This window comes from Dioscorea cayenensis, chromosome 2 (genome assembly GCF_009730915.1).
Source record: "Dioscorea cayenensis subsp. rotundata cultivar TDr96_F1 chromosome 2, TDr96_F1_v2_PseudoChromosome.rev07_lg8_w22 25.fasta, whole genome shotgun sequence".
Classification (NCBI taxonomy): Eukaryota; Viridiplantae; Streptophyta; class Magnoliopsida; order Dioscoreales; family Dioscoreaceae; genus Dioscorea; species Dioscorea cayenensis.
The window spans coordinates 19,121,734-19,147,741 of NC_052472.1; the positions used below are offsets into that span (position 1 = coordinate 19,121,734).

General features: G+C 35.9%; 1 protein-coding gene and 1 pseudogene across 1 annotated transcript; one reads left to right on the forward strand and one right to left on the reverse strand.

Annotated features, from left to right (window-relative positions):
• Positions 1-279: 279 nt before the first annotated feature.
• Positions 280-21,877, forward strand: LOC120273917 (cleavage and polyadenylation specificity factor subunit 2-like). Its single transcript, XM_039280664.1, has 15 exons — positions 280-474; positions 1,288-1,456; positions 2,093-2,189; positions 2,255-2,381; positions 2,486-2,601; positions 3,218-3,312; positions 3,431-3,582; positions 3,764-3,821; positions 3,884-3,991; positions 4,509-4,761; positions 5,441-5,622; positions 6,371-6,466; positions 7,514-7,612; positions 21,568-21,699; positions 21,836-21,877. Exons 1-15 carry the CDS (start codon positions 326-328, stop codon positions 21,875-21,877), a joined length of 1,875 nt encoding a protein of 624 aa, XP_039136598.1. The 5' UTR covers positions 280-325.
• LOC120276065 lies at positions 12,146-13,230 on the reverse strand (annotated as a pseudogene).
• Positions 21,878-26,008: the final 4,131 nt, after the last annotated feature.

Genomic DNA, 26,008 nt, shown 5'->3' on the forward strand with positions numbered 1-26,008 from the left:
CAATTTGTTTTTTTAGTCATTTGATGTTAATTTTTTTTACTAGGAGGTCACCCATAAAAATTTGGTTAAAAAAATGAACTGATTTGTGAAAAAAATAAGTGTAGGATAATTAAAAAGGAACAAATTAAAAATCAACGGGGAAAGTAAAAAATAATTATATTACAGTCACATCATAAAATTTTTGCCACAAGTCTGGGTTGGAATGTTGACATCGAAAACGAATCTCAAAGCACAATCTACGGCCACGAGCCATAACCATTGTCTCATCAAAACTCCCCCGCTTTTAAGCGTGTCCGTTTCCGCAGCGCTTGCTCGGCGGAGCGGGATGGGGACGTCGGTGCAGGTGACGCCGCTGTGCGGCGTCTACAGCGAGAGCCCACTCAGCTACCTCGTCACCGTCGATGGCTTCAACTTCCTCATGGATTGCGGCTGGAACGATCTCTTCGACCCCGCCATCCTCCAGCCCCTCTCCAGGTCCCTTCTTCTCTTAAACCCTAACCCATCTCTTTGCTTCCAATTCTGTTCTTGGATTGGGCGTGTGATTGTTGTTGTTATTTTTGTTGTTGTTGTTGTTTTTAATTCTGATGCTTTGTTTGTTTGTTTGGTTTTTGTGCTGAATGCGTGCTTGAATTTGAGTACATTTTGCTAGGAAAGAATGGTGTTTGTTAGAGAATTATTTGCTTGATTTTCAGGTTGGAAGTTCTTAGTTGATGTTTGCGGAACCTTGGTTTCTGTGGTTAACTGCATTGGATTGATAGAGCTCTTGACATGATTCATAGTGGCAAGTAATTTGATGTTCATTGGGAGAACCTTTTCTTTTTTCTCCGGAGAAGAAGAAGATTGATTAGGTTTTAGTGAGATAGAGAGGAAATGTACAGAGCAAAAGAATAGGGAATGGAAAATTAAGAAAGGGGAAGAAAAATGAAAATTTGTTGATGCAATTTGTTTCAATTTCTTTTCTGACTTATTCTCTTCTTTTTCAAACACAAAAAATTGTCTTTCTTCTTGTTGTATTAACTTTTCTTCTATTCTCGTTACATATGAACACACCTTTACTCTTTGTTTTGGTGTTTTAGTTGATGAGTTCTCTATAATGCACAAATTGGTTTGGTTTAAACCATACAAAGGAAGGTAACCTGTAGGTTTGGGTTATTCTTATTTTCAAATCAAATATGGAAAGATCATTGTTTTGGTCATGGTTGACTGGAACATATTTTCTTTTGTTGATGTCCAAAGAACATGATATTTTTGCTGCTCTTTTTCATGGAATTTTTTCTTATTTTGTAGGGTATCCTCTAAAGTTGATGCTGTTTTGTTATCACATCCAGACATTCTTCACTTAGGTGCTTTGCCTTACGCTATGAAACAACTTGGACTATCTGCACCTGTTTATGCAACAGAACCTGTTTACAGACTTGGTCTATTAACGATGTACGATTACTACCTTTCTCGAAAGGTAAGCTCTTGCACAAGTCTTGCTGTTGCATGAATATTTTAGTTCTTTGTTTGCAAATAGCGAGCTTGCCCGGTGACTTTCTTTGTTATGGCAATCTTTTTCCTCTTCATTGATGTTATTCCTTGTGGGGATTTTTTGTGCATGGTTAATACCAACATTGAGTCATTGACATATTTTTGTTGTTACCCATCTGAAAATTGTTATTTTAGTTTTGAACAATAATGAGGCTGGATAATTTGTTGACAAAGAATATGATGTGTGGTGATCGAACCAATTAGAATTGTCATAGTGAATGTGGGCCCTAATCAGTTGTAATCATCATGGACATATTAGTAGGTCTATCCATCCTCTATCTAGTCATAGTAACAAGATTGGCACTCAGAAATATGCTACAGTGGGGATTCTGTGTGAAGTTGATCCTTGTTGTGTACTAATAGTTGTTAACCTTTGACCTACCTTACAGAAGTTGTTGCACACCTGTGAATTAAAAGCTATATATTGGATATGGTTTTCCTATCCTTGTTCTGAAATTCTGTTTATTTATATTTAGCTTTCCAATGAATTTTTTTTTAAAAAGTTTTAAGTGCATCCTAAAAACATACCCTTTAACATTTTTTTTTTGTTGGTTCATTGCAGCAAATCTCAGATAATGACTTGTTTACTTTGGATGATATTGATTCAGCTTTCCAAAATGTTACAAGATTGACATACTCTCAAAATCATCATCTTTCTGGTATGTATAAATTTAATATTCTTCTAAAAGAAATTCTCTTTCAACATTTGATTCTTTTACAACAGAAAAAGGGGAGGGGATTGTTATTGCGCCCAATGTTGCTGGCCATCTTCTTGGAGGCACAATCTGGAAGATAACAAAAGATGGGGAGGAAGTGATATATGCTGTTGATTTTAACCATCGTAAAGAACGGTATAAGTGGTTCTTTTTCTTAAATTCTACTAATATAAGATGGTCACTGTAATATTTGTTCAAGATAGCAGCGAAGAATCTAGCTCACTAAATTGCTTTATCAGGCTCCTAAATGGCACGGTGTTAGATTCTTTTGTACGGCCAGCTGTTCTAATAACAGATGCCTACAATGCATTGAACACTCAAGTTCCTAAACGTCAAAGGGAACAAGAATTTTTAGGTATCACGTTTTACTGATCTCTTCTGGTGATTTCTTATTTTTGTTTTGTTTTGTTTTGCTGGAGGCATTTTCTTCCACATGGTTTCTGTTTTTGATTTTAATTTGACTTTTTCTAGCATAGGCTCATTTTTATCCATCTTCACTGGCAATTTAAGGGTCTGAGACCATGTGTAGTAATTACTTAATAATTCTTAATAGACATAGCTTCCTGTGTATACATTATAACCTGTTGGTTGGATTACTAAAAATAAGGCATTTGCTTGTTGATTTTACTGAACTACCTTCTGGAGTCTTCTCAACATTTTTCTTTCCTTGCCGTCACATCCTAAATAACAGTAACAAAACTAGTGCACTATGAAAGTGAACTCAATTTGGAGGCTCAATCATTGCTTGGGGATTACTTGAGAAAACCTTTTGTGTCTTTATGGAGATCTTTGGTTGACACCGCTATTATGTAGTTCGTAGAAGTATTACTGATTTTTATGGTTATACTCATTGCTTGACAATTTATGATGGTTACTCTTTGCTCTTAATCTCTTTAACTCTTTGATTTGTATTTTATTACTCTTGTGTGGATGCAATTTGTTAACAATTCGAACACACACACACACTACAGAAACCATCTTGAAATCTTTGAGAGCTGAAGGAAATGTATTGCTTCCTGTTGATACTGCTGGAAGAGCATTGGAGCTTATTTTAATGCTGGAGCAGGTCAGTTTATGATCACTATAATATTCTATTTCTGTTTTTATTCGGCATCTTTTGTAAAAAGTTCCATTTTCATGGAGTCACTGGAGACTTTAAAGCTCTTCTATTGTTTAAACTGCAGTACTGGGCAGAAAGGCATCTAACTTTTCCTATATTTTTCCTGAGTAATGTGGCTACGAGCACAATCGAATATGTAAAGAGCTTCCTGGAGTGGATGAGTGATTCAATAGCCAAGTCCTTTGAGCATACACGAGATAATGCTTTCCTTTTAAGGTTAGTACCCATTTTGATAGCTTTCTCATCAATCAAAAATTCATTGAATGCAAGAAGTTCTTGCCATTGCTTTTGTCATTCTGCTTTCTTATGAAACCAAGTTATTGTTTCATGAGCTGAAAGTTAGACTTCAGAACCGCAAATTTTAAGTACTTCTAGGGCTTTTTTGTTTTTATTGCAGGAATGTCACACTGATAATTAATAAAAGCGAGCTAGAGAAATTATCTGATGTTCCAAAGGTTGGCATTTGTTTAATCTAATTTGATTCAATTTATGGAAAGAATACTAATTCTTAAATTAGGTCGTTCTAGCATCTATGGCCAGTCTGGAGCTGGGATTCTCACATGATTTGTTTGTTGAATGGGCATCTGAAGCAAAGAACCTAGTTCTTTTTAGTGAAAAAGGCCAGGTATATTAACTGATTGATGTTTTTTTTTTTTCAAGTTTTATATCAAATAAGGTGTTATGCTGTTAATACATTTATGCAATTTATGGATTAACTTTCCGTGAAAAAAATATTAATCCCACGCTTGCTTGCTCTCTCCGTTATAGTTGCTATATGTAATATTTGGACTACAAACGTTTTTGTTTATTGATTTCACATGCAAAATTTGTGCGAGTGTGAAAAGGTGCATTGTATATGGTAATTGTCAAATCAACTTCCTCCATTTCATTTATTTAACATCTTAATGATCTAGCATATTTTTATAGGATTGCTAATGTGGAACAGTCTAGGCTTTCATATAACTATATTTATCGGTATTATTATTACATTTAGCTTATAAACCTAATATATTTACCTTATAAATGTTAGATATACTATAACTATTGGTTTGCATGTAATTTTGCTCTCTCTGTGTCGTCGACGTAATTTACTCAGTATGCATTATTAACTTTTCTTATAATTGTCTGATTATTTTTAATAGTTTGGAACATTGTCCCGCATGCTTCAAGCGGATCCACCACCTAAGGCTGTAAAGGTTACTATGAGCAAGAGAGTTCCTTTAGTTGGAGATGAGTTACAGGCATATGAAGAGGAGCAAAATCGTTTGAAGAGAGAAGCTGCTCTGAAAGCTAACATTGTCAAGGAAGAGGAACTCAAGGCATCTCGTTCTTCAGAAAATAATGTTCCTGAACCAATGGCAATTGATTCAGGTTCTTCTCATGCTCCATCTGATGGTATGTTTTTTTGTTCATTTTGCTTTAGATGTCTGTCACAATTGACTGTGCATTTATCATTAGGAGGTTAAATGATCTTTACTATCAATTTTGACTCAGCATATTATGTCATCAGCATAACTAAAAGGAGGAACCTAGGGTTTTGCATCCATTTTTGTATGTTGTAGTTAGTAAGGGTTCCGGGTGTCCAATTAACATGCCAAAATTTTTTTCCTTTGCTTCTTATGAATTAAGTTATTATTATGATTATCTCACTGTTTGTAAACAAATTAGCTGTGTATTGCCATTTATACTCATCAATCTTCTCAAATTTTAAATTATTTTAGACGGGCCAATTATTTTCTTCAAATATAATGGGTAAGATAGTTATTTATAGTATAATTTTGCAAAGTATTCTGTGCTTTGCCATACTATTCTGCCTGTAGGTTTGCCGCCTTTTTCTTCTTTTGCTTGTTCTGTTACTAGAGAATTATACAAGTGAATCACTCCTAGCTATAGGTTTTGCATGTATTTTTTGCTCAAGTTTTTGTAGATCTATCATAAGCCGAAATTGTTTTTATGTGCTTCTGTGCATTTTATTTTCTAAACATGGATGCGTCTATTTTTTGCAACTCCTATAATTTATTAGGTACTTCCAAATGCTAAAATTCTTGCTATTTCTGTATGATGCACTTTTCAGGTGCTAGCTCACGCTTCTTTGGGTATCGAGACATTGTAATTGACGGATTTGTTCCTCCAGCAACAGGTGTTGCTCCAATGTTCCCCTTTTTTGACAACTCAGCTGAATGGGATGACTTTGGTGAAGTTATTAATCCTAATGATTATATCATAAAGGAAGATGATATGGATCAAGCCATGCATGTAAGTTTTAATAATTTAACTGACCCTTTGGTCCTTTTACGATGACATTTTGTCAGTTACTTCCATTTGCCACCTATCTGTTTATTCAGTTTTTCATCCGAATGTAAGACATAATACATGATATAATATGTGCATCACATATCTATATTACTATCAGTTGCTTCTGCAGATACCTAACCTGATAAAAAAAAAAAGGAAATTCTGAAAATAAATAAGAAATAACTTTCGAAAGGATGCTTTGATTGGAACCATCAGGAGACTGATTCCACCTTTTTAAACTAGAAAGGGCATTTAAAGAAAAACAGGTTTTAATGTGATCATATATAAATTTGTCAGTTAAGTCTTGGGTTTCCAAATCCAACAAAGTCTGGGATGCACTGCAATTTGTACTCAACCTTGTCTAATATGATAAGTCAACCCTCGCTTTTTATTTTTACATGAACATGATGCGGAAAATATATTAGAGCAAATGATATAAAGGAGATGCTTCTAGAAGTTGGTGTTTTTTTAACAGTCTTAGCTATGGTAGAAAGACATTGTTGCAAAAGAGTTGGAGCGCTTCAGCTTAAGAAGAAATTAATGAATAATTCCATGCATCTAGTTGCTGAAATACCCATCTTTTGTGTAATACACCAGTTAAATGGCTATTCTTTTGGCTGGTTAGTTCTTCAGTTGCATAATTGTATAAGCTGAGTAGCGCCTGACTGTTTACTTTATTTCTGTCTGTCTTTCGGTTTTTTGATCTCAGGGTACTGGGGTTGATCTGGACAATAAACTTGATGAAGGATCAACACACTTGCTTCTTGATGCAACACCATCTAAAGTTGTTTCAAATGAACTGACAGTAAGTACTCAGTAGTATTTGTCCTCATTTTGTAAAGTCATAATGGTAGTGAATCTATGAATGGTTTAATACTTAAAAATGTGTAAAACTCTGTTTTCTCTTTCTATTGTGTTGGTGTGGTTTATGTTCTTCCATAAGGGTTTGTCTCATGTTCAACTTGTTCTTGTCGGACACTAGTTTACTATCTATGTTCCTTACTTGAGGACTAGCATCATTACAATCTTGCTATTTTTCCCTGTAATTAACCATTATTTCTTTAGTGATATATGCCCAAGTGTCTTTAGATATTAGCTCAAGCTTATGTGACTTACCATGCTTCTCAGATTTCTCACTTTTATTCAGATTAAGCATTCTTTGGCATAACATATAAAACGCTCTGTATTACCCTCAGTACCTCCATGTAGATTGCTCTTGAAAGCTTAGTCTTTTCATTTTGTACTGCTTTTATTCATTATTATTACTATAAACTTTCTTTTCTTGGTGTGCTAGTGTTTAGTTTTATAGTTGGACTTTAGAGCCCACAATCACATGAGCTGATCATTGTCTTGTTCCTGAAATATGTTTTATATGAATGCTACATTGATGTAATTAATTCTTGGCAGATGTGTCATCTGTATCGAAGCATGAGGTTTTAGCTACAGAGGGTTATGAGGGTTATGCTGGCACTTTCACTCAAATATTTAATCTTTCTGTGTTCCTCAAAGAAGAACACTTGCCTTTTTTAATTCACCAAAAGAATTCTTCTTGGGTATTCACCAAATTTTTCATAAAGTCAGTGTCTTGGTCTTGTATATATCTTAAAATCTATTTATGATCTTTTAACACACGGAGGGTTTTCTAGAACTTGATATCCTTCTTAATTAGTGATCTCTTGTAAGGTGAGAAATTTGGAGCTGCTGGTAATCTGAACCAAGTGCAAGGTGACATATTAGAAGTTCATGTACCATGACTGCTTGTCTTTAGCTTTGATGATTGTATTAATCTAATGTTGGCATTACAAGAAATTTGCTTGAAGTTGTGGAATGATGCCCCGCTTTTATTTTGTAGGTTCAAGTCAAGTGTGCATTGGCTTTTATGGACTTTGAAGGGCGATCTGATGGACGTTCAATTAAATCAATCATATCGCATGTTGCTCCTCTGAAACTTGTATGTGACACTTTACTCTTATCAGTAGAATTTTGTTGACATTATGCTTTCTGGGTATATTCTGTATATTGATGGTTCAACTTTTGCTCGTGCCGGAACCCCCAACAACTACAAATAAGTGCAAAATTTTCCTCCTTATGTGCTAAAAGAGGATCTCAAGCAAATGTTAACAAAATCAATCAACCACCCAGATCAAGACATGATTTTAGGGTAGAAAACCTTCTGATTGTGGGGTAAAAAAACCATGGGACGTAGGTCTCTTAAAACTTCACTATATCAACCATGGGGTTATAAGGTTTCTCTCTATATACAAACTAGAGGCTTACAAGAACATAGGCACCATCATCAAGGATGGATATCAAATAACAACTCTAAATAAGAATGCCTAAGAGAGTATCAGAGAGAGGTCAAATGAGAAATCAAACCTAGTAGATGCTTAGAGCTACTTGCAAGGATTCACCACCTGAAATTTGAGCACAATTTGACTTCAATTTTGAGCTGGTGTTTGATGGTCAGCTAGATTCTGTGTTGAGTGTGGTTACATCCATAAGTAGCTTAGTCTGTCTATTGCATTTTGTACATGACATGAGGCTCTGCATAGCTCTCAAATTTATGTTTTTGCTTCTTTGTGTTGTTACGAGACCTTTCATCACTAATGAGATTTCTCATAAAAGGTGACTATTAGAGCCTCTTTTAATAATATTTTAGGTAAAAAGTGCTTCGGATTTATCTTTTAAATATTTTTTTACTTCACTATGTTATTACCTTAGCTGTTAAGTCTAGTTTTGTTATTTGATTCTCGAGTTTACCTTTTGGACTGGTGGGTTAATTGGAGAGTGGCACTTCTAGGCCAGATACAGTATGTAATTGACTAGTGCTCATTGAAATGTTTTCATCATGGCCATCACTTTCACAAATCTTTATCATCCTCAAAGGTTCATTATTTGTGTAAAGTGTTGAATGTGCTTACCACCTTGAGCCTAAATATGTCATATCATGTTGCTCCATTAGGTTCTGATTCATGGATCAGCAGAAGCTACTGAACATTTGAAACAGTATTGTTCGAAACAATTTTATCCACATATTTATGCACCACAGATTGAAAGTACAATTGATGTGACTTCTGATTTCTGCGACTTACAAGGTAAATGTTAGTTTATTGTTATGCTTTCTGATGAGGTAAAGGTTGCAATATGAGTTTTGAGTTTTATGTAGATGATTCACCAACTTTGTACCAGCCCCTTTTCATTTGTGGTATCCTATTTGCTTCTTTTGTTTTGTTTGTTATAATAGGTCCAACTCTACTGAGGAAGTTAATGAGAGCAATGTTATTCTTTAAGAAGGTCAGTGCTTTCGATTTTTAAGAAATTTCTTCTTTATTCCATTCCCTTTGTTCCTGCACTAATATTGGTTAGTTTACCAAAGAATTGAGTGTTCTTTGCTATATGCCTTGTGAGTATAAACTGCTGGCTGAGAGAGAAGGATTGCATATTTTACTTTATTATTAAATGTCAATGATACAGAGAACCAAATTAGCGCAGTTGAAAATCAATTGCTACTGTGTTTCATACTACTTTCTGGAAGGGCTGCCGCTAATACACAATCATCTCTTCCTTTGGTTTCTTCTAATGATTTTAATGGAGAAGATGATCAGTAATATTCAGATTAACATCCTGGGAGAAAGATTCTGTGCTCTCTCGGTATTGTCTTAAACAGCAATAAGATGTGGCTTTTCTTTAGCTTTCTGCTCATTTCTTATCTTGGTCAAATATTTGTTTCAAAGTTGTGTTTCTCTGTCAGCTATCGCTTCAGATCAGATGAAGAAATTGATGAGTTGACAATGGAAAAGATGCTAATTAAATGTTTTCAAGTTTGTCGTTCTGAAATGTCACTGTTTTCTACTCTAACATGCTACTGTAGTTGAGTGTTTTGTGAGCAGGTGTGCTCTGCGTTTTGTTGCATTCATGGTATGCACTACATCTGTGTCGATTGATCCGAGGACTTCAATCATCAAATTTTCACCCAGGTATAGCATGTATGAATTATCATAAATGGTAACTGTCCAGAATCTGCTGCACAGCTAAACACGCTGTATTTCCTACTCGTTCACATAGTGACCATCTTGGCTTATCAGCGCTTATTCTTCTGCGTGTTTAATTATTATTCAGACCATTTGCATGTTTGATGCTTAATGTCATATTTGCCATGTAGCTCTTTGCGCCATGAGAGTTCATTTTCCCATTTCACCATTATTCGCTAGAATCGCCAGATTGAGTCGTTTTATTGCTTTGGCTTGGCGACTATGAGATTGCTTGGGTTGATGCTGAAGTTGGAAAAACAAAATGGAGTAGTGTCCCTTCTTCCTGTCTCATCCACTCCTCCCACCCATAGATCTGTTCTTGGCTGAGGTGACGCTACAGAGTCAGCATGAATTTTAAGCAGTTTCTTTCGGGTGCGAGGCATTCAGGTACATCTTTCATTCAAAAAGTCTTTGATTTGAGATAGAAAGCTTATGCAGGCCTTAGTTTTATTTTATATAATTGCCTTTAGAGGTATCTATCTGTCAAATTTCTCCACATTCATCTGTTTGTGCTACTAAGATCTAGTGGTTTTGAGTTAACTTAAGCATTGACGAATATGTTTACTACAGCATTTTAAAACATATATTGTAGGCTTTTTAGCTTATATGGAGAAGGTCGATTTCAGATTACGTGAGCATGATTTGTTGTTTCCATGTGACAATCTAAAATTCTCTAAAAAGAATCTGAAGGTCTCCTTTTTAGGTTTATCGTGACTTTGGATTGCTTGACGTGAGATGCATGAGTCGGATCCATTGTGAACACAAGCGATTCTGCATAGAGGATACCGATTATCGTTGTATGCAAACGCAAAACCAAATATATTTTCTAGGGCGAGTTCAACCCAAATGCTCAATGTGATCAGAGGCCCATAGTCATGTGGGTTTGACTATGCAGGGAGTTTGGCTACTGGGTTTCCAGAAACACAAATTATTAATATCCATAGTGCCGCTTCACCGCCTGGAGTACTAGATACGCTGATCGCGATAACCCATCATTGCTTACTAGTGTACTAGGCAATGTTCCGGAACCAACAAAATAATATGAATCAAAATGATATGACTCGCACGTCATGCACTATAGTGTGTGTATCATTTCCTGGTGGATGCGTCAACTGCAGGGTAAAATACTGGTATTGCATGACGCAGTGTGTTATTTTCAGGTGGGAATTAGCTGGAGGCGTCTTGCGTCTCGGTGAGTTTGTGACGCTGCGCGTGGTGACTCCAACCCAGAAGGTGATTACTGATAACTAAATCAACATATCTGTAATAAGATTGTCTAACTGTGAGGTTTTGGTACCCCACAATTTAATGCTAATTTGCCATAACTCCTTGTAACTCCGAAATCCATTGACGCGTGCTGCCGCTGCTCAACATGAAAGTGGTCATTGGGGACCTTTGTGACAGGAGAATACTACAAGGATTCGAGAGGAGCTTCTATATTCACAGTTCTAGTCACTGTAGTTAGTGAAAAGAATCCTGGCAGCATCGCGAGACCATTTTCATTGCCGTGCCCTCTTACATTGAGTGGGCGGTGCCACCCGCGTTTTATAAGCTCCAGCATCTGATTTCAAAGGGAAATATGTTTTGGTCGTCTATATGCACCATTGCGATCCCAAATAGTTAGGACTTACGGCATGTATGTTGTTGATCATTTTTATGCCAGTGTATTTAGATTGTAAATGGAAGATAAAAGTGGTAGCTTTCTCTTTCACATTCATGTCGGAGAAAGCCATTAAAGGTTTTAGAGCATTGTTTAGTCATCTTTATATTGAGCCAGTTTTGTCTTTGAGTCTTTTCATAGTTTAAAGCAAACATGTTTGTTCTATCCTCAACCATACTCCATGCTCTATATGCTGACCATGTTTTACTCACCAGCCTGAAGCTTATTCTATATAGAACTTATATAGTTCGAAAGGTTCCTAGTGGATCCTCCAATAAAGTTATTGGATGCTGATCCTTAAAAATCTGATACGAAAAGCCTATCTAATATATATAATGATAGTATACAGATTGAGTTAGCTCCTCTCAAAATTTTTGTATATATATTTTAAAATTTAATATTATATTTAATATGAAATTAATGTATTAGCATTTGTTAGACTGCATATGTAAAGAGCTAAACCTTCATTCTTGACTCTGGCAAAGCAATGACATCTAATAACCCTGGAAAATGGTTTAAGTGCTAAATTTTCATTCTTTAACTCCAGCAGCAATGACAAACTCACTCCGAAGAATGTTAAGCGTATAGTGTATTTGCTTAACGGTGTGGCCAAATTAGCTAAAGTTGCGTTTGATCCGAATGTAATTGTGAGATGGCCCATGAATAGTGTGCTTCTGTAAATGCTACAGATATATAAATTTTAATATACAATTCAGCTAAATCTAATGTTTGGTTTAATGTAACTGAAGATGTAAATGTGTAATAAAGAAATATTTACTAACAATGTTTTATTTTATGAGAAATTAGGAGACCAGTATTTAACAAGCATCACAATTGTACATAACTGTAATTCGAAGAAGCCAAGAATTGCAGCAAAATCATCAACAGTAAAACCAACCTTATCAAACCTCCCTGAACACTACTCTGCCTAAACTCAACATACTCCTTGCAAACAAATGGCCTGTAAATCCATTCCTTCCCTTCTCCCACAACATCACTTGGAGCCATTATCACCTTCTCATCCTCAAAACACCAAAAGAATGCCAATGTCATCCTTCTAACCTTCTTCTTCTTCATCTTCAACAACACCCTGTGTGCTGATGATTTCATTCTGCCATTTCTCCATGCCTGCAAAAGGTCCCCAATGTTCATTACCAATGTCCCTTCTCCAGTCTCTATGTCCGCCCATCCTTCTTTTGATCTCACTTGAAGTCCTCCACTTTCATCTTGGTACAAAACTGTTATGCAACTCATGTCTGTGTGCATTCCCAGTCCTTCAATCTCTCCCAAACCATTACCTTCTTCTTCTTCTTCTTCTTCTTCTTCTTGTACTACTTCTGGTGCAATGTAGTTATTAATCCTTAAATATCCATGACATTGACTAAACTCAGACTCACAATACTTCATCTCAAATCCATCACCCAAACACTCTAACACAACTGCTATGATTCTCTTTGATAGCTCCACCATCTTGTTCCCGTACTCCTCCATCACACTGCTGCAAATTAAAACAATAACATGTTGTCATGACAATAAAAACAAGGATTTTGAGTTTATCTATTATTTATTTTATCTACCAGAACTGTGAAATATAATCAGTATTAGTATTATTGGTGAAAAGAAGATCAGCAGAAGACTTGGCTGAGGAATAGTAATGAGGGCCAGAGACTTTGAGACTTTCAAAGAAAGGAGAGGCAATGAAGAGGGGAGTGTAAGTGTTGATGGAGGTTGAAGGGCCTAACAAGAGTTTGGTGTCCAAAGGGAGGTTGAAGAGATGGTTGGAGAGTTAAGGGAGTTGTAAAGGTCCTGGGAAATGCCATGGTTGGTGATGAGGAAGAAGCCCAAGTCTTTGCATGCTTGGAAGATGGATGAGAGGGAAGAAGGTTACAGTATTGTTTGGGAGATGTCAAGGATGGGTAGTTGCACAGAGGCTTGTCTGGGACTTGGCATCTTCTTCAATATGCTCAACTGAAATCAAGGGGTTGTTTTTTAAAGCTTCTTTTGATGATCAGTTGGTTTGCTGCTTCTTTAATAATGCCAGAGCTTATAATAAATAAACCTCTCAAGGACCAAGATGAAAGCATGCTACATGGAAGTATTACATATATGCCCTTGTAGAGTTCAGTAATATATATATATATATATATATATATTTGGACAAATAGTCGATAATCACCTGTTAAAAGTAAGTTAAGGATATGCATAAATGTGGAGTTAATATCTCAACACATTTGGCCTATCTTTATATGTGAACATGTGACCTTCACACATACTTTTATTATTAAACATTAACCATGCATTTGAAGGGAGTTAAACTCTCAATATCATATATAAAAATTAAGTGTCTTATTATTCGGCTATCATAGCAGTAGCTACCTGTGTTTGTAGTGGTTGTTGTTGTTTTAGTTTTAATTTAATTTATTTTATTTTATTTTATTGGTTTTGTTTGTGTTTGGTCTTTATAGCAATATAGTCTATTTGATATCCAAAACAGGTGTGAGATATGATCCAAATATTTAAAGATTATTATAAATATAAAATCACATCAGAGTTAAGTTTATAATAAACCTCCAAAAGACCAGAATGCATACTAAAAAATGGATTATACTTTGCTTTTTCAGGTCTGCATGCCTTTATGTATGTGCATTTATGGGTATAAATATGAAATCTAAGGGTATTTAGTGCTCAAGAAAATTATATAGTAGAGAAAGATAAGGTTGATCCAGATAAGCCTGCGAGAATAGGTAGTCATCCACATATCATGCAAATTGTACAAACTATACACATGAGTTTGGTGTAGAGAGATTCTTAATATTATGGGAACAAAGACAAAGTCAATGACAAGAACTTTGGAAGGTCAATATGGGTAAATGAGCGGCAAAAGGCAGAAAAGAAAGGGAAGGTGTTTGTCATCCAAATTCATATCATTTTATTCATTTAAAACGATTCAAGTCTTCTTTTCCTTTTTTTTTTACAAATAACTCTGTTCGATGAGTGAAATGGTTAAAAACAACATCAACGATGACTTGCACTCATTACTTTATATACACACACACACACTTTATTTATATATATTTATATATATTATGATTATATATTTGACCAATGTCATATATTGTGTCAAAGAGATAAACATGTACCGACGCACTCCACAAAAGAGTGTCAAATAGACGTATCAAATACGCTCTGATCACGATGACCCAGAATAGTGACTTAAACGACTCTCAAAAAGTAGATGGTAATACTGACTTCCCACAAAGGGACCGTAAGAATAGTGATAAACAATACTATATAAGATTTCATAGATATATATGAGTACATAAGCATAATATTATCATGATCGCAACATAAGAGATTTCGACCTTGTACCACATTTACAAATCATTCAAAGTGACTTCCATTAAGCTATCTAATGGTGGTCCACTTGAACATTTTATATTTTTCATAAATTTAAATAAAAATTTTTGTTAATTTTATAATACTTAGGTATATAAATATAGCCAAGCGTTTTTGATCTATTTTTAAGGTTTTTAGTTGAATACTATAAAATCAAAAGATGTTCTCTTTGTTGATGGTTATGTAGAATAAATATTGATAACTTAGAAATTTATAATTACTATACAAACACTTCGGTCTATCACTTATTTATTATGATTTCTTTCTAGAAGTGTTGAACATGACCAACCCCAAATTATGGCATTGAACGCTAGGCCAGATGAATTGCTTTCTATTACGACTGTCACTTATCAAATACTATTTATTCAAGAGCTCTATGAACAATTAAAGTTTGTGCTTGTCAGTGGTGATTATTTTATATTATATAGTGGTTGCAATTGGCAATTCTCATCTACTGTTTCCATTTACAATATTTTATGTATTAAAAGAGCTCCATAACTGCAATTGCAATCAAAAAGGACGTGTTCAAGGTTGTCAAGTGAATACAATTCCATACAACACTCAGAAGTGTGTATGACATTAAAATTAAACACATAAACTAAAAAAAAAAGAGTTGTATGCATACATCTCACTTCAATTTGACAAAAATTTTACAACCGAAAAATTCCATAACAAAATATTTTCATACATATTCACATTTCTTTGAACAGAATAGATTACATACCTAGTGCAGTGTTTGCAGCAAAGCGATAACATTTCAGATCATTTCACTTCAATTAGACAATGATTTTACTGATAGAAGTAAACTCAATGTTTCATAGATCATCTCCATTTTCTATCAATTTACTTGAACAACAATCTTAATGTTTCATAGATCTGATCAGACATAGGATGAGAAGTATCCCCCTGCGGTAAAGTAATGAACTTGGTTTCTTATCACAATCCAACTAAGTCCAGGGGTCTTCTTCAAAACCCATTTCCTTAATCTCTGATCTGATTACATTGACATCCTCCCAGCTCCCAGCTGCAGCATGGAGATTCGATAATAATCATGTAGTTTCCAATGTTCATCGGGTCCAGTTCAATAAGCTTTCTCACCAATATACCTTGCAATTGCAGCATCAGGATATATGTTGTAGGAGGCCAAATGAGCTCTCCGCAAACTAGGATCTGGTTCTAAGGGCATTGATTGAATAAAGTCCCCGGCTTTATCTAGGAATCCAGCACGGCTGAGCAGATCTACCATACAAGAATAGTGAAGCATATCTGGTACTATTCCGTAAACGACATGCATTATTTTAAAAATTTCCAATCCCTCATCAGTCAGACTAGAATGACTACAAGCAGATAAAATTGAGGTGAAGGTCACACTAGTTGGTTTTTCACCTGATTTAAGCATTTGGTAGAAAATTCGAAGTGCATCTTCTCCATAGCCATGCATTCCATAAGCGGCAATCATAGCATTCCATGATACAATATCTCTTCTTGTTAATGTATCAAATATCTTGACAGCACTTCTGATGCATCCACACTTGGCATACATAGTTAAGAGAGCATTTTCCACTGAAATTTCTGAAGTAAAATCCAGGCCCCTTCTGATAATATATGCATGTAAACATTTACCTTGTTGCAAGTCTGCAATTTCTGCACATGAAGGAAGAACATTAATCATCGTTATGGAGTTGGGTTGAACTTCTGACCGCATCTTGTAGAAGACTTGGAGTGCTTCTCCTGGTCGCCCATTCCTGTCATAGCTTGCAATCATAGCATTCCATGAAATCACATCTCTGTCTGAAGAGCTCCAAAATAAAGTCATAGCTGAGACTTCTTGTCCACAGTCCATATACATATCAGTGAGCGCGGTACATAATGACAAATTAAATTTGAGGTTATATCTTAAAGTGTACCCATGGATGGATTTGCCTGCAATCAAGTGAGATAAGTCTTTGCATCCACAAAGAAGAGAGACCATGGTATATGAGTTTGATTCAGTTCCACTTTGCTGCATCTGCTTGAATACATCCAAAGCCTGAGATTGAAATTGGTTTCGCATCAAACCCATGATTAAAAGGTTCCACGAAACTATGTCCAATGTTTCTATTTTGCTGAAAACCTTGAGAGCAGAAAGCACGTGGTCAAGATCAGCATACATACTCAATAATGCATTACCAACATCTTTCTCCTTTCCAGTTTTCATAACATAAGCATGCAGTTGTTTACCTTTCTCTAAATCACCAGATTCAGCACATAACGATAACATTGTAGAGATGGTGATTGTGTTAACTTCAATAGCAGCTGAATTCATAGTCTTGAATAAATCAAAAGCCTCATCATAACATTTGCAGTTCTTGTAAGCAAAAAACATGGCATTCCATGATGCAAGATCCCTTGATATCATCTTATCAAAGACATCACATGTTGATTCTAAATTTCCACATTTGCCATACATAGTAATCATGGCATTCTCTACATATTTGTCATTAGAAACCTGGTGTTTTATGGCTAATTGGTGAACTTGTTTGCCCATCTCCAAACATTCAAATTCACCACAAGATTGCAAAACGGTAAGGAATGTCACTGAATCAAGAGTTACATCAGCTAATATCATTTGAACAAAGAGCTGCAAAGCTTCAAAATCAGCCCCTGCATCAAAATACTCGGATATCATAGCATTCCAACTAACTACATTCCTCATCAACATCAAATCAAATACATGGCGTGACAACCTCACATCAAACCTTGAATAGAACCCGATCAGTGCAGTACCCAAATGAACTTCTGAATGGAAAAACCCATTCCTCAAACAATAGCAATGAACCGCTCGTCCTAGCCTAAACTCGAGCAACTCCGCACACACCGTAATAAGGCTAACTAATGTCACCGAACTGGGCTTCAAGCACTCCATACTCAGTCTCAAAAACAGAAACAAAGCATCATCATACTTCTGATTCCCAACATAACCACAAATCATGGCATTCCAAGACACCACATCCCTCTTCGGCATTTCCTCAAACAACTCAAGGGCAACATCCAAGAACCCACATTTACAGTAAAAATCAATGAGGGCAGTCCTAATCCGGACATCCTCAGTGAAATCAAACATAATTATATCAGAATGGATCTTTTTACCAAAATCAACATCATGTAATCTCGAACAAGCCTTGAGAACGAGAGGCAGAGTGGCAACAGTCGGCTGAATGCCCAAAGACTCCATTTGCAAGTAGGAAGTAAGGATTGCTCTGTCATTTTTGAGCTTTGCATGGTTCTTGAGAATTGAATTCCAAGCATTTGGGTCTTTGCTTAGAGACTGAGAGGTTCTGCAAAGGCTCACAGTGAAAGCATTCATTTCTCCGATTTGGCGGGAAGGAGTTCCAACGGTCACCTAATAACGATGTAGGAGCGTATAGATTAGTGAATATTAAAAAAATTAGTTAGGGATGTTTATAAACAAAAAGTATAAGCATTCCTACTCAATTATAGTAACATAAGAAACTTGTTTAGAAGTAAGACATGATACTAGATAAAATTTTATAAAACAATTAAACAACCATTCTATACAATTCAACTCACCTAGTGTTTTTTTTTGGAGTTTCTCGCTAGAAAAGGTTCTCGGTTGAAACTCTCTCATATATCTGGACCTCATCTTGTAAATAGAATGAAGTAAAATAAATAAAATAATAATCAATGATTAATAACTGATCTATATTTATATAGGAAATACAAGAAAATAATCAACTCTCTAATCGGGCTCACTCATTTTAATAGTCTCAAAATCGACTTCAGATACTCAAACCTGCCTCCAAATTGACTTAAGCTTAGTTAGTTGGGCTAAAACTAACTCTAATTGAGTTTAAACCAATTCAATTTGAGTTACACCTGCTTGAACCAAACTTAATTTCACTGAACCAAGTCCATTCCTTATACAATCTTCCTGAACCAGGTCGGTTCAACTGAACCAAATCTAATTGAACCACTTAACCCAATTGGACTAAACCAAACTGAATCCAATTCAACTCAAGCCAAATCAATTCCACTCGACTGAACCCAACCGGTTTAACATAACTTAACTTGATTGGGATCAGCCCAAAACAACTCAACTCAATCTTAATCTCAACTCAATTGAGTTAGGCCAACTTAAACCAAGGTGACTGAAAACTCAACCAAATTTAACTAATCATAACAAGCTGAAACCCAACCCAAATGAACTACCTTGACTGAACCCAAATAGCTTGAAAACAATTAAGCCCAACCCAACCATTAAATACCTTCTTAACCTTCTAAACTACCATTATACATCGCTTAACCTCAAAATTAACCCATCATCATCATCATCATCATCATCCTTCTGCACACCCCTGTACATACACCACCCACTACCTCATCCCCCATGGCATCAGCTCCACAGGTACATACAAACCATCCCAACACCATCCATACTCCATGGGAGTCACCAAGCTTCCTCTCTCTCACCCACTTATAGGAAAAATCAAGGTATATATACTCACCTAGCTAGCTTTCATTAGATGCTCTTCGGCAAGGCTCAGCCACCGCCATTCTCGCACTCGGCCCATTCGGCTAAACGATGCTCCAGCCAAAACTTGATCTGCAACCCACCTTCCTCTTTTTCCTCCTATGGCCTCCTACTCCTCTGATGACCATGATTGAGTGAAACCTTACTCATCCTTTTAGCTGCGGTCTTCCAACTTTTTCTGTTTTTATATTCCAGTCCTTGTAAGAAAAATCTTCTACAAAACAGTCCCTACAAATTCATGAATGATTTCTATTTCCAAAAGATTTCTATCAACTAATCTTTAGTCCAAAATTGCTCCTTCTCACTCTTGCTATCCTCCAAAATCCCCCAATTAATTAAGGGGTTAGATTCTAAATAGATGCTACTCAATTTATTCTTATGAGTGCGGATGTTTTTGCTGCTCCTGCCCTCATCTTTGAGAGATTAGTTTAAATTTTATGACAAAATATTTTACAATTGAAAATATTATAAAATAATTAATAGAGTAAGTGTTTTTAAATTTTAATTATAAATTTTTTTCAAGTTATAAAATAAAGAGATATTAAATATTTTTAAATTTAATAAATAATTATTAAATTAATTAATTATTTTACAATTAATTTTATAAGAGTATTAAATAAATACGGCGGTTGGATTTATTGTTTTGAAAGAATTGATCAATATATGTGAGGCGAGGGGAGTTAGTGAATTAGAGTCACGACTTGGCGGGGCAACGGCGCATGCACGTGTCGCGTCCTTGGAATTAACATGGTAATTTATTTAAATATATATATATATATATATATATATATATATATATATATATATATATATATTAATAATAATTAATAATAATCATGATGATGATAATGGGGGTAAATCTAAATTATATAGTATTTTATGTCTTTAAACACCGGAAATCGAGCAAATAAAATACAATGTGGCGTTTACGGTTAAAAAACAACCGGATATAAGTTGAAATATTCTGAAATTTACAACACAAAACATTCTCCAAAACAAACTTATCTTCCGTGATGGGCACTTCATTGTTATCCGGCAATCCAGAACCAAAACTGTGAGCTAACAAGTTGTCGTTTGTAAATTACTTCATTGTTATGTGGTCTCTTGTGAGTGTTTTGAGCTTTGTTTGAAGGTTTAAGTCATACGAGTAAGCATACGGATCACACCACACAGAGACCACACAACATAATTTGGGGAATTGTACAGGCTGAGACGCCCACATGCGAGGCCGTATAGTGCATCCAGAGAGGCCGTGTAGGCAGTATGTGTGCCAATACAAGGGCCGCACACCACAAACCATAATCATGTGGACTGGAATGTGAATGTAATTGCTAGTAACTACAGGAGAATTCTCAACCATTGTCGTGCTGGAACCCCCAACAACTACAAATAAATTCAAAATTTTCCTCCTTGTGACTTTAAACCGGTTTTCATGCAAATATTATAATAGTCAATCAACCACAGATCAAGACATGATTTTAGTGTGGAGAAACTCCATTGTAGGGGGTAAAAAAAGGGCCTGGTCTCATAAACATCACTATATATAACCATGGGATTATAAGTTTCTCTCCTATACAAACTAGAGGCTTACAACAATATAGACATCATCATCAAGGATGGATATCAAATAACAGCACCAAATAAGAATAGCTTCCAAGAGAGTATCAGTAGAGGTCAAAACTGAGAAACCAAGCCTGCATGGATGCTTTTGAGCTACTTGCAACTTGCAAGGATTCACCACCTGGAATTTGAGCACACTTGACTTCACTTTTGAGCTGGTGTCTGATGGCTTGGCTAGAATCGTATTGAGTGTGGCTACATTCATAAGTAGCTTAGTCTATGCCTATTGCATTTTGTACATGACATAAGGCTCTGCATAGCTCTCAAATTTATGTTTTTGCTTCTTTGTGTTGTTACGAGATCTTCCATCACTATTGATATTTCTCATAAAGGTGACTATTAGAGCCTCTTTTAATAATATCCTAGGTAAAAAGTGCTTCAAATTTAGCTTTTAAATATTTTTTATTTCACTTGTTATTAGTTATTACCTTAGCTGTTAAGGGTTTGTTATTTGATTTTTGAGTTTTCCTTTGGACTAGTGAGTTGATCTAAGAGTAAGTACTCGGCCAGAAATAGTATGTAATTGTTTAGTGCTTATATAGAATGGTTTCATCTTGGCCATCACTTTCACAAATCTTTATCATCCTCAAAGGTTCATTATTTTGTGTCAAGTGTTGTATGCGCTACCACCTTGAGCCTAAATATGTCATATTATGTTGCTCCATTAGGTTCTGATTCATGGATCAGCAGAAGCTACTGAACATTTGAAACAGTATTGTTCGAAGCAATTTTATCCACATATTTATGCACCACAGATTGAAGAAACAATTGATGTGACTTCTGATTTATGCGCTTACAAGGTAAAATGTTAGTTTGTTATGCTTTCTGATGAGTAAAATTGTATATGAGTTTTGAGTTTATATTTAGATGATCTTAAACTTTGTACCAGCCCTTTTCATTTGTGGTTTCTATTTGCTTCTTTTTGTTTGGTAATAGGTCCAACTTACTGAGAAGTTAATGAGCAATGTTATCTTTTAAGAAGGTCAGTGCTTCAATTTTTAAGAATTACTTTTACTCAATCCCTTGTCTTGCGCAATATTGGTTAGTTTACTAAAGAAATTAGTGTTCTTGCTATGCCTTGTAATTATAAACTGCTGGCTGAAGAAGGATTGTATCTTTTTACTTTTATTATTAAATGTCAATTATTTTTATATTTTTTGACAAGGAAGCACATAGGCTATCAAAAAATAGAAAGTCTAAGCTAACAATAGAGCATTAAAAGTGGAGTTTATGAAGCACACAGAGATCTTCAATCCAGAATGGACGATGCATGCCTCTGAAGAATAGTGAAAGCTGTGGATTAGATCTCCCAAACTTTGTAAGATAGCGAAATTGTTAAGGTCTCAGGAGATGGTTTCAATTGCAGCATTGGGGAACTTTTCCAGGTTCTTCTTCATAGTCTAACATTCAGTAGTGATATGCCAAGCAATGCTGACATTGTAGTGTTTTAGCAATTGAGCCACACCCGGGCAATCACAGAAAACATGATCCGGTGTCCATCCATTGTCGATGCAGGTCCGAAAAGCGAGGTTGATTGCAGCTAGTTCAGCTTGGATTGGAGAGGAAGCACAAGTACCCATCGAACCTGCCAATAGAATATAGTTTGAATTAGTAAGAATTAAGAACCCAAGACTTGCAACCGGTGAGCTAGCAGACTAAGATGCATCAGCAAATATAAGAATTAATGGAGTTTGAGTTTGCACAAAGGAGAGCCCGATATCTAATAGATTTCTTACTGAAGTCAAAACAGAGAGACCAGGCCCCCGGGGATGATTACACAGGGATTAACTGGCTCATTTCTAAAGATAAAGTTGCAGCGTTGTTTGCAAATGAGCCAAGTGACAGTTGCAATGAGGGCCTTAGACCAAGGATCCATAATTTCCACAAGCCAGGAACCTGAGCTAAGAGAGTTAAACAAATATGAGTTCATACCAAGCTTATTAAACAGATCATGCCAGCATTGTAATATTCTACGACATTTCCAAATTATATGCTCAATAGTTTCAGCCTCCAACCTACAAAGAGGACAAGGATTGTTAGGACCAATATTAAGATTGTAAAGATAAGCATAAGTAGGAAGTTTGCCATGAGCAAGTTTCTAGAGATGGACTTTGATGTGAGGCATAACAGGAAGTGGCCAAATTTCATACCAACCATCCCAGCAATCTTGAAGGTAAGTCTTTCTATTAAGGTAATTATACACCGAAGAAGCAATAAAGGTATTGCAGGAAGGGTTGTTCCATTTCCAAACTAGAGTATCCTCATTGTTGTATTGAATGTCATTGATGTGGCCCAAATCAATAGGGCTGCCAAACAAACTTTCTAAAGCATTTGAGCAAAAGCCTTCAGAAGAGAACAAGTCCAAAAATTTAATATCTTCCAAATTCAAAGAAGTGTTGAGAAATGTGGGTTTCTAAGAGATTGGAAGGTAAAAAAAACAAGCATCATTCCAGATATCAACTGGTTCTGGGTTGCAAGAAAGAAGTTTAATATTCGGCCTCAAAATTCTAGCTGAATTGCAAATGGATTTGTAAAACCAGGAATAGTTAGAAACGTTTTCAGGATTCCAAAGATGCCAACCTCTGTATTTGTTTATAAAGATGCTAACCTAGATTTTATCTTCAGAGTTTAAAATAGCAAAAACATTTTTCTCCATGAGAGAGAAATTCACAAGCCTAAGGTTACGAATACCAAGACCCTCCTCAGGCTTACAAAGCATAGTAATTGTCCAACCGATTGAGTGGAAACCCCGATTATTGCCGTTCCTACCCCAGAGGAATTTTCGAGCATACTTGGAAATATTGTCCAATACAGAAACAGGTAGATTCATGACAAAAAGGATGTAGTTTGGAATAGCAAAGACAGTACTATTAAGGAGGGTTGTTCTGTCAGCAAGAGAAAGAGAAGAATGGTTCCAGGAATGAATAATTTTTTGGACTCTATTAGGGATGAATTGGAGTTGATTAACTGTCAGTCTTTTAGGAGAGTTGGGGATCCCAAGATAGGTAAAAGGAAAGTTTCCCAATTTGATGCCAAGGATTTTAGAGATAGCATTGGCTACCTTTCGATTACACCAAGAAGGGATAGACAAAGCTGATTTCAACATATTAGGTTTTTGGCCAGTAAGAGATTGGTAGACATTGAGACACAAGAGACAGTTCCTGGCATTTCTCCTAGTAGCCTTGGTAACAAGAATTAGGTCATCCGCAAACATTAGATGATTGAAGTTATTGGTAAGATTTTGGTTGAAGCCATAAATCATGTCAAGCTGAAGTGCTTTGTTAAGAATGACAGTAAGGTTCTAAGAAACAAGGATAAAGAGGAGGGGGAGATGAGGTCGGCTTGATGGACTCCTCTACTGCCTTTGAATCTAGGAGGTATGATGACCATTTTACAATAAAGGAGAAAGAATCGAATTACGACAAGAATTGGATCCAAGTAATCCAATTTTTCGTGGAAAAGCATTCTCCGGAGGGTAGCAATAATGGCGGGCCACTCAATTGTATCAAAAGCCTTTTCAATGTCTATTTTGCAAATCATCCTAAGGGGGATACCATTCTCATTTTCTATGCTATGGCAGTCTCCTCGGGCCAGTGATAATATTATCAAAAGCACTGAGGATAAACCCGTATTGCTCGGGACCTATGGCTTATGAATCATTTATCTTAAGCGAATAGCGAGCATTTTAGTGATAATTTTATAGAAAACATTGCAGAGGGAAATAGATCTAAAATCAATGATAGAGGTGGGATTGGATTTTTTTGGAATCAGAGCAACATAAGTTTTACACCAAGAGTGAGGGAGCTGGCCCGTGTCACAGAAAAAAGAGATTGCTTTGAAAAGGTGCTCTCCAACAATATTCTAGTAAAACAAGTATAATTCAGAATTCAGACCTGCTCGCCTAGGGCTCTTTCACGGGCATGGATTTGAGGGTTTTGTAAACCTCTTCCACATAGAAGGGTTTAGACAAAAAATCTCTATCCATGTCAGTAAGAGTGGGCAAGTCAACCGACAAAAGCATTAAAGATAAGAATTATGAGTAGTAAACTGACTTTACAAAAAGATTTTTATAGAAATGAATAAAACAGTTTTCTCAATATCAACTGATTTGAAAAAGATATTACCTGAGATGTCCTTGAGCTCTCTCACTTTGTTCAAGTGTTGTTTGATTTTGATAGTGTTATGAAAATAGTGTGTATTGTTGTCCCCTTGAGTGATCCATATTGCACTTTTGATCGTTGCCCCAAAAAATGTTCTGTTGTCGCAGGAGAGCATTGTGCCCCAAAAAATGTGTAATAAAGAATTAGAATAAAATTATTTAACTAGCACACAATTGTACATAATGTAATTCATGAGCCAAGAATTGCAGCAAAATCATCAACAGTAAAACCAACCTTATCAAACCTCCCTGAACACTACTCTGCCTAAACTCAACATACCCTTGCAAACAAAATGGCCTGTAAATCCACTTCCTTCTCCCACAACATCACTGGAGCCATTATCACTTCTCATCCTCAAAACACCAAAAAGAATGCCAATGTCATCCTTCTAACCTTCTTCTTCTACCTTCAACAACACCCTGTGCTGATGATTTCATTCTGCCATTCCCATCAGGTCCTTAAATGTTCATTACCAATGTCCCTTCTCCAGTCTCTGTGTCTGCCCATCCTTTACTTTGATCTCACTTGAGAGTCCTCCACTCATCTGGTGTGTAAAAGCTGTTATACAACTCATGTCAGCGTGTGCATTCCCAGTCCTCAATCCCTCCCCAAACCATTACCTTCTTCTTCTTCTCTTCTTCTTCTTCTTGTACTACTTGTTAGCAATGTAGGACTATTAATCCCAAATATCCATGACATTGACTAAACTCAGACTCACAATACTTCATCTCAAATCCATCAAACACTCTAACACAACTGCTATGATTCTTTGATAGCTCCACCATCTTGTTCCTGTACTCCTCCATCACACTGCGCAAAATTAAAACAATAATATGTTGTCAATAGACAATAAAACAAGGATTTTGAGTTTATCTATTTATTTTTATCATACCAGAACTGGTGAAATATAAACGTCAGTATTAGTATTATGGTGAAAAGAAGATCAGCA

Coding starts and splice junctions, on each gene's coding strand:
- LOC120273917 (XM_039280664.1), top strand. CDS start 326: ATGGGGACGTCGGTGCAGGTGACGCCGCTGTGCGGCGTCTACAGCGAG. Junction 2,602..3,217: donor AAGGGAACAAGAATTTTTAG/GTATCACGTTTT, acceptor CACACACTACAG/AAACCATCTTGAAATCTTTG. Junction 3,992..4,508: donor TTTTTAGTGAAAAAGGCCAG/GTATATTAACTG, acceptor TATTTTTAATAG/TTTGGAACATTGTCCCGCAT.